Source organism: Rhinichthys klamathensis, unplaced genomic scaffold (genome assembly GCF_029890125.1).
Source record: "Rhinichthys klamathensis goyatoka isolate OS25496 unplaced genomic scaffold, OSU_Roscu_1.1 h1tg000201l_1, whole genome shotgun sequence".
NCBI lineage: Eukaryota > Metazoa > Chordata > Actinopteri > Cypriniformes > Leuciscidae > Rhinichthys > Rhinichthys klamathensis.
In genome coordinates this window covers 280,628-294,651 of record NW_026606727.1, presented here as the reverse complement: position 1 = coordinate 294,651, position 14,024 = coordinate 280,628, and the positions used below count along the sequence as shown (strand labels likewise).

Below are 14,024 nucleotides of genomic sequence, written 5' to 3'. Positions count from 1 at the left end.
ACAGATACGCCTACGCGTTGCGGCTTTATTCCTTCGTCAGGGTGTGACATATTGATTGTATTTGCATTTTATTTCAATAATTTTCATTAAAGGGTAACACTTTATTTTAAGATGACGTTGTTACATGTTACATGTACTTACCATAGTAATAACAGTAAATTATGCATAATTACAGGTAACTAACCCTAAACCAAACCCTAACCTCAACTCTATAGTAAGTACATGTAGGTAATTAATATTAACCAGTACTTACTTAAGTAAGTACAATGTAACTACATCACCTTAAAATAGTGTAACCCATTAAAGATGGGTTTCTTTTTTTTACAAAAAGAAAAATAATATGTTTTCCCATTGCAAATATACAATTTGCAAAAACTATACTAAAACTATATACTAAAACACATCTACTGGCAATTGTGATTTGAATAAATCTGTTTATTAAGATATCTCGGCATATTTGGCTACTAAAGCTGTAATACTTTTATTGCATCTGAAAAACAACAGTTTGGAGATGGACTGACCTGACTTGGTGTATAAAACAAGAACATTAGTTCTGGTCCTCAGAAGTTTCTTGAAATCCTTGTGGTCATTGACTTTCTCTATGAGTGGAGACACCTTCGCTGCCTGCAGGGCGGATGACACTGCGACCTGAGGAGGTGAGACAGACAGAGGTCATCATTTTTCACTGTCAAGGCCAAACACCACAGGCAGTTCAAAACAATATCCCAAACTGCATGACAATATAATTGTGGCATTTGTGTAGTCATGACAGTGTGTCAAACCGAAAAGAAACGACAACAGCCATTACAAACAAGAGCCAACATACCATAAAAGTAGTTACATCACATCAGTATATCCATATATCACCCTGTTACCGATTAGAAACAACTGGAAAGCAGCTTAAAGTCAGTGTTGGTCACAAATGCATTAAAAAATTTATTAAATAATAAAATTGTTCCCAAAAGTGCCCTGAAAAAGCTCCCGAATTTGTGCTCTGAAGTGAGATTTCTGCTGTTAAGACTATGCTCTCTCTGCCACACTCTCCATCAGTCTTCCCAGTTCGGATGGAGCTAAGCTGATAAAGCGACAACAGATAAAGGTGCTGTCATCTAAAGAAGAGGAAAATGACAAGATCAGGCAGGCCATGTCACAAACAGAGACAGTGACCCAACCTGCTATCATACGTCCTTATCATCTCCCCATGCTTGAACGGAAAAGACACTACCACAATGAGTAGAAATTAATGCTCCTCCGTTAGTGGACAAGACAGATCAAATGTTATTTACAAAATGACATTCTGAAAGAAAACTCATTTGGTCTGTCGGGATGCCATCTGATAGCTTATCAACACCCTTTGAGACTGTCAGTAGAGTTTCCACATCCTAGACATTGAAGAGAAACTTACAAAGACAGTAATTCACAAGTTAAACTTTAAAAACGTTTTTTGTAGAACCACTCATGCAGTAAATACAGAATTCCCATATTCACCTTGATCTTTTGAGATAAGAGCTTGATGTACTATGAAAACACACTAACGTTCAGAACTCAAAACTTCCTTCCAGGTCCAAAAAGAGCATAAATTGAAACTAAGCTACACAAACATCTGAATTTAGAAGGATCTCAGCTTTAGTACTGAGCAACTGAAGTTCCTTTTAAACACAAATCCTGATTATTTCAGTCTGATTTTAACAGTATGTGTGGTGCATAGAGTTCTGCACTCCATCTTAGGAGTTTGCATCGCTGTGGTTTCCTCAACAAACAGCGAATAGGATTTTTCCATTGGCTTTTGGATTTAAAAAAATAAGCTCTATGACCAACAAAAGTTTATGATTCTTTCTTACACATTTTGTTTATCAAGAACATTCACAACTTTTGAAGCCTAAAAGTAAAAAAAAAGTTTGCAAGACATTATAAATACAACGAGGCTGTAAAAGTAGACTACAGTGAATAGTCTCTCTTGTTAGCTGTTTTTCTAATGTGTTTTGGGTCGTAGAATAAAACGTGAAAATATCTTCAGCTTGTGTTAACCACAGACAGTTCAAGCATTTAACCAAAAACCCACTAAAAAACCCACTGACTTCACTGTGTTCCAAAAATACATCATCCCTATGAAGTCAGTGCTCTGCTCATTTAATATGCAAAGGTGTATTAAAGGTGCATCAATAAAAACTAGGAAATTTCATTCTAAGGATCAAAGGTGGAAAACACAAAACGGTCATGAAAAAAAAACTTACTAACAGTGTAAGAGAAAAATATAATTCAGAACAATGCATTCTCCATCCTCTCCCAAAAAAAGAGAGGCAAAAAGCTTTACAATACAATACAATACAATACAATAAAAAACGACAACAGACAGTAACAGTACAAGTCTGCAAAGATTGATCGGCATCATCACTGGAGTATAACACGGAAGGGTTGAAGAGAGAAACAGGTGCCTCAGACACTGATAACCTTCATCTTTCTAAATGACAAACATCATTAAAAATCACAACTATTCTCAACAACAACAAATTCTCTACGAGAGGGAATGGCCAGTGACCTGACTAAATTCTTCACGGCACATTCTGTTGAGTAACACCATTACATCTGGACAAACGTTAAAGGGATAGTTCACCCAAAAATGCAAACAGTTGACATTCTTTAAAATATCTTCTTTTGTGTTCAGCAGAAAAAAAGTAATTCATACAGGTTTGGAACAACTTGGGGTTGAGTAAATGACAGAATTTAAATTTTTGGGTGAACTATCCCTTTAACCCAAAAAGTCTCTGATAGTCTAGCATTATCATATCCCAGGTCTTAGCTGGAAACCTCATGCAGGGCAGGCAGGGTAAATGAAGGTAAAGAAGGTAATTTTCTGCACCACTAGTGGCACCAAATGGAATTGTAATATGTTTGAGCGGCCTGATTGTCCCTGACGTAACAACATTAGCTCAAACAATGGCGTGAGTTTGACCTACAACTACCTGTTTGTTTGAACAATAATAATAAATAATAATTCATTACATTTATATAGCGCTTTTCTCGGCACTCAATGCGCTTTACACAGAAGGGGGGAATCTCCTCAACCACCACCAATGTGCAGCATCCACCTGGATGATGCGTCGGCAGCCATATTGCGCCAGAACGCCCACCACACAACAGCTTACTGGTGGAGAGGAGACAGAGTGATGAAGCCAATTGGTATATATATATGGGGATTATTAGGAGGCCATGATGGACAGAGGCCACTGGGCAAATTTGGCCAGCATGCCGGGGTTACACCCCTACTCTTTCGAAAGACATCCTGGGATTTTTTGTGACCACAGAGAGTCAGGGCCTCGGTTTAACGTCTCATCCGAAGGACGGTGCTCTTTGACAGTATAGTGTCCCCATTACCATACTGGGGCGTTAGGACCCACACAGACCACAGGATGAGCGCCCCCTGCTGGCCACACTAACACCTCTTCCAGCAGCAACCTGGTTTTCTCAGGAGGTCTCCCATCCAGGTACTAACCAGGCTCAGCCCTGCTTAGCTTCAGTGGGCAACCAGTCTTGGGCTACAGGGTGACATGGCTGCTGGCATGAACAATGGCAGATCCTTTACCTTCACAATTCCATTTGGTGCCACCAGTGGTGCTGAAATTACATACTTCACCTTTAACACTTGCTTAGGCCCAAATGAGAGTAAAACTAGGCTTTGGCATTCATCTTCGGAAAACACAAATTAAGATCTTTTTGATGAAATCTAAATGCTTTCTGTCCCTCCGTTGACAGCTACGCAACTACCACTTTGACGCTTCAAAAAGTTCATAAAGAGATCGTAAAACTAATCTATATGAATTGACCGGTTTAGTCCAAAGAGACACGATCGCTTTAAATGCTGAACAGATTGAATTTAGGCTTTTATTCAGAAATAAACATTCATCAACTCACACATATTATATGAATAAATATATTATATCAATAAATAACAAATAATAAACAATAGTTATAAATAATAAATTCATTTTATAATAATAACAATAATACAAAGTACAGTTTCAAGGTGGGTAAGAATTTGTTATATATACACAGGTAAGTAAAAAAGTAATTAATTACTTGCTACTATCTTCAACAGTGTAATTAGATTACTGTTCTAATTACTCTCTCTAAAAAGTATTGGATTACTTATTACTTTCTAAATCCCATATCAACCTCAAACAGTTGAACAATACAAGGATAGACATGAAACTGCACTTTTAATTATTTCAAATAAACAATTTCATCTTGAACTGACCAAAGTATGTAAAGGGAGGTTACATTAAACATACATTTTAACATTAAATTGATGTTAAAACCACTATTGTTTTATATAGAATTGTATAGTCTATACAGTATTTAATCCAATTACATCAGAAGTTACTGTAAATTGCAAAATAAATAAGAGTAATCCCTTACTTTACTTTTTCAATGGAAAAGTAATTAAATTACAGTAATTGGATTACTCTGTAATTCAATTACACCCAACACGGATTATATATTAGGCCTACATACATTTCTCAATTCACCTGCTGCCAGTGGTAAGTAAAAAGTTTATTTTCTGTGGATTAAAGATAAAAGGACAAGGATCAGAGACAACGATCTGTTCCTTCCTGAAATGAGGAATTTCATTCAGTGGCGTGCTTTTCATTAACACTGTATGAGCAAATGGGGTCCAGTGGAGTGGACAACCTGTGCTGACAGGGTGACATCCCAGCGGCCCCAGCACCTTGGTGCCAGCGAAGGTGTGAATATTAAAGTCAGGGCTAATTAAAGTACTGCAAAGCTGAGAGACCTGAAAAATCACACCTTTTCTGAATTCAGCCGTGCTGACACAGGGAGCAAACATGGCGATGCATTATAAAGAAATGTCAGAGCTACTCACTGAAGAATTTGAAAGGACCAGCTTACTTTCAGCAAGTCACTCAAGTCCAACTTTAAATAGGTTATATCATGAAAGATTTTTTAAAAAGAGAAAAGACTTAGCTGAAATGGCTCGCTCTGAACTATTGCACCTCCTGACAACAGGTAGATGAACATGACCACTCTCATTTACTCGTCAATGCCTATTTGGTCTTCAAAATGTTTAAGTCAGGCAGTAAGAAGAAAGCATTATAATAAGCTATTATTTCTAAACAAAATATAAATATATAAATTCAGTCATTAGGCAGTAAGAAGAAAGCATTATAATAAGCTATTATTTCTAAACAAAATATGAATATGTAAATTCGGTCAAAACGGGTGCTGTTCGGGCTGTGTGTAGCACCTACAGCTCTACATATCCTCACAAAGGATCCCAGCATTAGGAAAGAGTGAATTTAAACAAAGACCCTAATAATTACAGTCTGATCACATTTAAGCACAGATTAGTTTGTGAACAATAATGCAATTCATGCTTTGCAAAAAGCCTGTTAACGCCTGTTAACGGAAAATAAAGGCTTTCCGTGTTTTCACTGTTATATGGTGATATCATACGCAATGAAATCTTCTGAAAACCTTGATAAAAAGACATGTGAAGAAGAAGCAGAAACAAGCGATAGTACAAGTAAGCAGATACATATGTAAAATAACACGATCCTCAACATTAAACAGCATATACTGTAAATCAAAACTGCGTTATGTTATTGAATAAAATGTCGGCCCACGGTGAGCTTTGGGGGTGTTAATGGACTCGATCTACACCATCTTTGTTTTGATCATTGTTCTGAATCCGATCTGGACGTAGTTTTCGACAAAAACTTGTTTTTCTCAGCTTTTTGCTCAAAATGTTGCTTTTTTTAATGAAACTTACCCACAATTAAATGTTGATAAAAAAAGAATGCTTTAAGCTAGAAAAAAATGAGAGGTTTTTTTTTGCTTAAAAGCAGAGGCTATTCTTTATTTTGATATATTACCTGTTCAGAATATTCATACAACAAAATATTCTGGCGGCCATGAACATTTTGTGAAAAGGATAAAAAATGCTGACAGTGACTGGCAACTTTTTAAAAAAAAAAACGCTGGCGGGGAAAGAGTTAATGACAAATGAAGCAATGCAAAATATATTGAACCAGACAGCAAACGCTCTTCCCGTAAATAAAATCCAAAATGCAGTCATTTGGAAGTGTTATCATTGAAGTCTTAAGAGGCATGGAAGCAAAAATAAAAAAGGGCTGAATAATTCTAAAGGTCAGGGAGAGGTTGAAAAATTGATACAATTAAATACACAAAATAAAGTATGACTTTTTTGTAAAATGATAGTTGCAAATGATAGAAGTATTGTGCCATGATTGTTCTAGACATTTACAACATTTTGTAAACATTTTTAAAAGTATCTCTATTCTCTACAGTATTTGCACTGCTAAAAGAGACACTAATGTTAAAATACAGGACAGAATACAAAGACACAAATGGTTTCAGTACAGAGACAACTGCAGCATTCAACTCCATTCAGAGACAAAAGAGTTAGTGTTCTATGTCTAGTCACATCAGGTTTCCATCCTTTTTGGTGCACCACCTATTCTTCAAACACTCCAAACCTGACAGTCAACCAATAGAGCGGGCCCATTACTATCTGGCAATCATCACGTCCTGTACATGTTACAAAGACTTTCATTTGGCTTTCCCTGAGCAGTGGTGTTTGACTTGGGCATTATCTTAACAACCCCAGCTTTTGCACAAAACTGTGATTGTTAGAATCATCCACTGAACAGCTTTGATAGACAGGCCTGATAACTCTCCTGTCGATCAATGTGAAGTGAACAGAAGAAGTTGGAGAAAAAAAAAGTATATATTTTGCGCTACAATTTCATCTGAAGAGCAGCTCTGGCTCAAGGGAATGAAGAGAACATGCAAGGAAGGAATGGGGTGATGAGGAACACATTTTTCTGCATATTCCTAGCTGAATCTCTTAGTTGCTGCTTTTCAAGGAAATCCGTGTGGACTCTTCAACTCAACAGGGATGGTCTGTAAATCATTAACTTGGGAATAAACGATTCTTCAACAGACAGATATGACAAAGATTTCAGCAACATGCAGAAGAATGAAATCCTTAGAAACATGTTTTCCATTTCTTTCAAAAGTAATCTATTCTTTAACCCCAAATCCATTCAGGAATTTTAAAGGAGAAACTGATTTCTAAGTAAAGTCTGAAACTCCAAAGTGCTAAATAACATTTGGAGATAAAGTAGAGCACGGCAAGGCTAATAGCGGGTTAAAGTAGTATATAATGGACTAATGGTACATCAAACGTAATGAAAATATCTTATCACCTATGTTTGCACGGCCGGCCCGTTTTTTTTCTCTTCATATTTTATGCATTGATGAAATTAAACACTAAAGTTTAAAAGTGTGGGGTTGGTTTGACTCTTATGCTCACCAAGTCAGCATTTATTTAATTGAAAATTTTGTAAAAACTGAAATATTGTAGCCTGGATGCCAGCCCGAACCCCGCCCACAACATTTTTTGGTCGGGAAGTTCGGTCTAGACTCGATCCATTGAGGAGTAATTATGATCGGTTCAGAAATCGTCTGGCCAATCAAATTGCCAGGGCGGGCTTTATACGATGATGGACAGATGATCTGCAGTTACGTAATCATCACGTTATCAAAGAGCGCTTGGGTTGAACTGGTTTCCCTCAGAGATGACTGCAGCTGGAGAATTGAGATGTATAGATTCCGCTATTGCGTCTGTTGTAAAAGAAATCGACAGCGCATTAATTTTAAAAGACAAACAGAGAACTGCAATCTAGGCATTTGTCGATCGGAAAGATGTGTTTGCCGTCCTTCCTACCGGATTCGGCAAAAGTTTAATTTATCAGCTAGCTCCGATGGTCGCTAAGAAGATGGGACGCAATGAAAACCCTGTGGTCGTTATGGTTTCTCCTTTGGTCGCACTCATAGAGGACCAAGTAAAAGAAGCAACACTCATTATTTTACTACTTCCAGCGTGCGTGCAGTTGAGTTCTGTTGACAACTATGCGTAGCTCAACATACGTCACTTACTGCGTTGCTCTGATTGGTTGTAGGTCTATCCAATTGAGTGCAGAGTTTTTTTTTTTTTTTCCTGGTTCGGTTAAGACACGCCTCATAATCAAAGCCCTATGGAGCAGTATCAGACTCACATTCTGACTAGAATATGAGTATGACGAAGTCAGGCTGGAAATATTGTGACATATTATTACAATTTAAAATAACTGTTTTCTATTTTAATATGTAATTTATTCCTGAGATGGCAAAGCTGAATTTTCAGCAGCCATTACTTCAGTCTTCAGGGTCACATGATCCTTTAGAAATCATTCTAATATGCTGGTTTGCTGCTCAAGAAAGATTTATTATTATCACTGTTAAATACAGTTATATTTTAATATTTTGTGGAAACTATGATGCAGTTTTTTCAGGATTCTTTGATGAATAAAAGTTCAAAAGAACAGCATTTATTTGAAACAGAATTTTTTGTAACAAATGTTACAAATGTCTTTTTTTAATCAATTTTTTCATACAATGAAAATGGCTTGCTACAAAAAAGATTGAAAACCACCAATAAAATATTATTAAACTTATCCATAGGTCCAAATGTGTCTTATTTAAAAATGACTTACTTATTGTCAAATCTCATGACTGAACCAATGCAGCAAATATGAACAATATTGATCGTACAGATCATGGCTTCAGAATACTAGAATATAGCGAACAAATTACGTGAAATAATTTATGTCTTACAGCTTAACCTTATAAATTACTATCCACTTCAGTTGCATGGAAACCATAAGCTCAGACATTCTACCTTCTAACGTCAACTATAGTAGTTCAGAGAAGATAGAAAATCAATAACAAGGGGGTGAGTCAGCAATGATAAAATTCTCATTTGGGGGCAAATTATTCCTTTAACAGTAGATCATTATTGAATTTAAAAAGAAAAAAGAAAACTACACTAAAACTTTTAGAATTTGCAAGGCTCTACTATATAGCACAGTATATAATTCCTCAGTGATCTAATTATGTCCAACGTGTTATCTTTGACTGTGGTTTATGGATGCCATTGCTCCTGCAATTAAATCTTCCGCTCAAGGACACCGGCGTTTCAGCAGTGGACCTTGCTGACATGTTTTGCACAGCATGGGAAACACTTAAAAAAAATAAAAAGATCGGTCATACATCAACATTCAACACAAAAACATCTTGCTTAATCAGCAGCGTAAGCTGTCATCTACCATACACTGCGCAAACGACATCGCAAATCTGCTTAATAAATAGAATCTCATTTTCACATTTAAGGTCTCACTGATTCAGCACAAACCCGTACCGCTCCTCAAACATGCCTAGTCTTCCTGCTGAGCCAAACAACACGGGGGGGCTTCGGCTCTGCAAAGCTGACGTAGGTAATTCATAAACAGAAGGAAATGACTCCGCAACTGAAACAGTCAATCTATGAGTCAAACGTTCTCACACAATGAGTTGTTATTTACTGTAGGTGCACCACACAGCTAGTCGTGTCCATACACACACAGTGTGCTGCTGGACCACACAATGTGGAATGAGGGTAGAGGGGGTGGTGGGGTGCCTGTAATCAAGATTAAGAGATTTTATAAATTGCTCTGACAAGCAGGAGGGCTGGAGAGAAGCACAGATAACAGAGAGAGGCTTCTATTCCCCCACCCAACCACCACAAAGTCCCATCAGTTCAGGAGAGTACCTTTGTTTGCGGTGGCAGGCACAGAACAGGATGTGAAACAGGAAAGCTCCTGCGTAACGAGAGTTGACTGACGTGGCCGAGCAGCTATTAGAGTTTGGTGTTGAGGACACGGCCCACATTGATTCACAAATCAGTTGTGAAACAGGGTTAATGCACTTTAAACTGAAGTAAATGAGGGTTAATTTGCTTTAAGCATTACAAGCTCACTTCTGTCATGTTCATCGAGAGCAGAACAAGAAAGAAATAACATTGCTACTGTAAATATAAACCTTGCCCTAACACGAACTGTAAGATGCAGTTAAAATATAATCATCATAGAGAAGTAGGAACGTTAGTTGGTTCAATGGTTTCATGTGTTGTTGATAGTGAATCCCTTGCTATTTTTAAATCGAAGCTTAAAACTTATTACTACAGTTTGGCATTTGACACTATGTGAGAGTTTTGTTTTATTGTTTTTGTCTTTTATTCCTTTTATTTTAGTCATGTTGGTTGTTTGCATTATTGATAAATGATATGTGTACAGCACTTTGTTGAACACTTGTTGTTTTTACTTTTTACTTTGACTTTGAATCAGTAATGTGGGAACCTGTCAAATATAGTCCATGCTATAAATAGGTCAAGATGATAAAAAAAACACACACATTCCATCTTTGAATTCATGTTGCATCATACACAATATGAAAAACACTCAATTTTGATTTAATGATTAAGTGCTATAGTTAATATAATCAAGTAAGAAATACAAAAAATGATCACCTTAAACACGGGGTACTGTACACAACTTACAGTATGAACTATTTTTAATAAAGTTTCGAAACATTGTTCAAGTTTTTTGTTTAATACTTGGATACAAATTTCCTTAGAGTTTATTCACTGGTCATAAACAAAACGAGCCATTTCATAAAAAGACTTAAAAGTGAAAAACTAAATGACACACAGTCATAGGGGTCTGCTATGTTTCACTTTGATTGGATGGACAAAACATTTTTTTTTTTAAAATATTAACAATATTTTTTACAAAATCACTTCGCTTATTTTTGAGAAATAAAAAATACATCTTTTAAAAAGGCCTCTTTTTTTGGACAATTTTCAGACAGTTACACAACCTTTTTTTTTTTTTTTTTTTACTTTAAGTTCTTAATTAAAAGTCATTTTGATGTTTTTTAAGGAATTGAATGCTTTTTCATCATATAACAGGAGGATAGTGTTTTTGAATTGTATGCATTCTTAATGTATTTTTTTATAACATAACCTGGACAAAAATAATAAGCATTCATTACACCATTGACCCAAACAGAACCTCAACAATAATAAAAAAAAAAAAACTCTTAACATGACATATTAAAGCAATAAGCATTAATTAAATAAGAGAAATGCTCGTTTTATAGCAGATATAACCAATATTGAATTCGAATTGACATTAGATGGTTGCCCGGTGAGCATGTGATGTGTCATGCATGTGAAGCACACAGTTTCAGGTGTATAACCACCAAAAACAAGACCTGAGAACTGATGAATGAGACGGATTGATCTTGAGTCTCTATCATCTGCTGTCAACTTTAAGCTACTGCTGCAAGAGGGACAGAAGATCATTCCCTTTTCCTTTCGTTTTCGTCTTACGTCAGATACAAAACATCTGTCCGATATGCGCATTTTATATTATTGATCATATCGCTCCATAAGATTCCTTATAAAAGACTCACCAATGACAAGAATAAGAACATTTCGACCAGTCTCCTACGTCTCCCGTATCGGTTCCAAGAAGCCATGATGCCGCTGCCACGTCTGGCCACGCAAGCGCAATCCATATTCCTTCAAATCCCTGGAGAACGCAGGGCTTCTTAGGAAATGTAGTTTCTTCGGAAATGTAGTTTATTAAGGGCGCCACATACTTGTGAATGTGTATGATTTTAGCTCATGTAAATTATTTCTAATTCATGCAGAAACGGTGAAAAGTATTCTATTCAAATGACTTACTGGTTCCTGAACAAAAGCTTCGAAACTGAAAATAATTAGGCTGTCTGTTTTGAATTAATCTGAATATTAAATGAATGAGGGAACGGTTACAGGATGGTTTCAAGACTCCTTTTAGCTCAATCTATGCAATTCAATGAACCACAGTTACACTGAAAATCCTACAAAGTCAACAAAATATGCTATAACCATTGCTGGTGTTGCAGTGAATGGCTCGACAATGAGGGAAATTATCTTATTGTTTCTTTATAATTTGTGTAATGGAGTTGACACATCAGGGATGTGACAGAAAATATAACCACATATAGTATAAAGATTGTATATAATTATATAATTATAAAAACATATTCTACAGTAAACTTGTGTGACCTTGTTGAGCTCATAGCGATTTTATAAATATTGGGTGCTGGTGTAAAAACTAAGTATACTGTAAATAACTGTACTTTATAAAACAAGGTTTTTTAGGGTGCTAACAACTTGTAAGCAACCTATGTTTTTTTTTAAACACAGCGGCTTCAAATTTCACATTTAATGCATGTGTAATTTGTTTTAGAACAAAATGTAAAACTATGTTAACCCACTGACTTTATTTTACACATACAGTAAAAAGTATTCTTTTAAAACAGCATCCTTCCAGTTTGGCCTACAAATTGATTGAACAGCTCAATAATAATCAATAAACTATTATTTTGGACAAGTAAGTTCCTTTGCCTGACTGTAGTCAATGGTTGCCTTAGCAATTTATCAGCAGCCTAATAAGAATTAACAGTCAGAAATATCAGTTTTATAAATTTATATTTTATAATTTAAATAATTTATTTTTCAAATTGTTCCAAGGTAGTTCCTCAGTGTTGCTATTTCATGAATATGGAATAAGTATTTTCTTATATGCCTTAAATTACTGAAGGAAGGCATTAAATAATAGACCTACACTAATAATTACCGTTATATATTTGCAATGATCATGCTGGTGTCAGACACACTGTAGTGCCACCACCTGGATGTGACAGTGGCACCACACAACTGTCTTGACTCTTGAGTCACCTCCCTCATCACATCCCCAGCTGCTTAATGCATATTGCAGCTTGCAGTGTTTGAGCGTATTTCCACAGCCTATAATGTGACAGTTATCAAAAATGAAAGCAACTTTCAAGAGCGAAGCCAACAGATTTATGGTGTTTACTTTCTTTATATAGCCTAAATATAAATTTAAAGGTTGCCCACTATTTGTTGGGTCCATAAAGGCCTATATGTATTTACAGTATACTATACACATATACTGTAATAGGCTTCCCATGTGTTTTTGAACATCCTTTGATACTTCCTTGAAATGGCTTGCAATACCAGGCAAACACCTTGGATATATGAATATGGTAATCGTAATAATAGTAAAGGCTACCATGATAGCTAAGGTATCATGCCAATCCATATGACATAGTAGGCTACCACATATTTGTCAGGGTTTTTTGATTGCACCACACCAAAACCATATGTCATGTTGATATGACATATTGCTACTTTTGGCAACATTGTGCGATTCAAACAGTTAATTAATTGCCATGGTACCTCACCGATTCTAGGGACAGACTATCCAGGCTGGATATAGGGGTGTTGCTGAATCCCAAAAGACGATGTTTTTTGATAATTTGGAACAGGATAACAAGGTTTCTATTACAGAAATGTCTTAGAAAGTAAAATGAGAGCTTCATCAGATCTCGCAGCCACTGAGCCAAACATTTGAGGTGGAGCTTCATAGCAGAGTTTGCACCCCTATTCGTTTGAATTGCAGCTGTCCTTCTGTAGTAGCCTTGTCTTTCCAGCACAGCGCAGTAAAGCAGCTGCTTCAGGTCGATCGGTGGAAGTCATTCACAGAAAAGGGATACTGCACAGGAGACCTACGCAAAGCGGAGATTGCGGTTTATGCGTTGCGTTTTACGTACGATAGAGTTTACTTCAGAGGAAGGACATCAGAAGGTAAAAACACCCTCTTAGATAGTATATTTACCTCACATTTACAAGTATTATTCTATAGAAACCGCGTCTAATGTTCTTGGTGTAGGGTGATATTGTGAAGTAGTACTTTTAGAACTTCTGCGGTCAGATTGGACTGACTATCAACATTTCAGCGACTCTATGATTTTTTTTTGTGAAGAACATAAACATATAGACTATATGCCTATTGTCTAATCACATTAATTTATTTTCTTTCTTTCCAAATTAAAATGATTGTTCAATTTCAAATAATGTCAAGCTCCATTTTAAATTGCCAGTGGATTTGCATGAACCAGTCAATTTTTTTTAGTAATAGGCTAAATTGCTTTTTTTAATTATCGAAGACTCCTTATCTAATAAAAACTGGATATTGGCAGATTTTCTCTCT

At 36.1% G+C, this 14,024-nt stretch overlaps 2 protein-coding genes across 6 annotated transcripts in view; one reads left to right on the top strand and one right to left on the bottom strand.

The window, feature by feature from the left end:
• pdia5 (protein disulfide isomerase family A, member 5) overlaps positions 1–11,528 on the bottom strand; it is a 63,462-nt gene extending 51,934 nt beyond the window's left edge. The window contains exons 1-2 of the mRNA XM_056263168.1: positions 11,374–11,528; positions 522–648 (exon numbers count right to left, since the gene is read on the bottom strand). Coding sequence (XP_056119143.1) covers positions 522–648; positions 11,374–11,478 — 232 coding nt within the window. The 5' untranslated portion in view covers positions 11,479–11,528. The remainder of the gene's footprint in view (positions 1–521; positions 649–11,373) is intronic.
• A 1,913-nt stretch (positions 11,529–13,441) lies between these two features.
• sema5ba (sema domain, seven thrombospondin repeats (type 1 and type 1-like), transmembrane domain (TM) and short cytoplasmic domain, (semaphorin) 5Ba) overlaps positions 13,442–14,024 on the top strand; it is a 158,505-nt gene continuing 157,922 nt past the window's right edge. For 2 of the 5 annotated variants that reach the window (XM_056263159.1, XM_056263160.1), the window contains exon 1: positions 13,447–13,618. The gene's annotated coding sequence lies outside the window, so the exon portion shown is untranslated. Of the gene's footprint in view, positions 13,619–14,024 lie in introns of all 5 variants that reach the window. The other 3 variants (XM_056263163.1, XR_008808199.1, XM_056263164.1) reach the window with 3 other exon arrangements.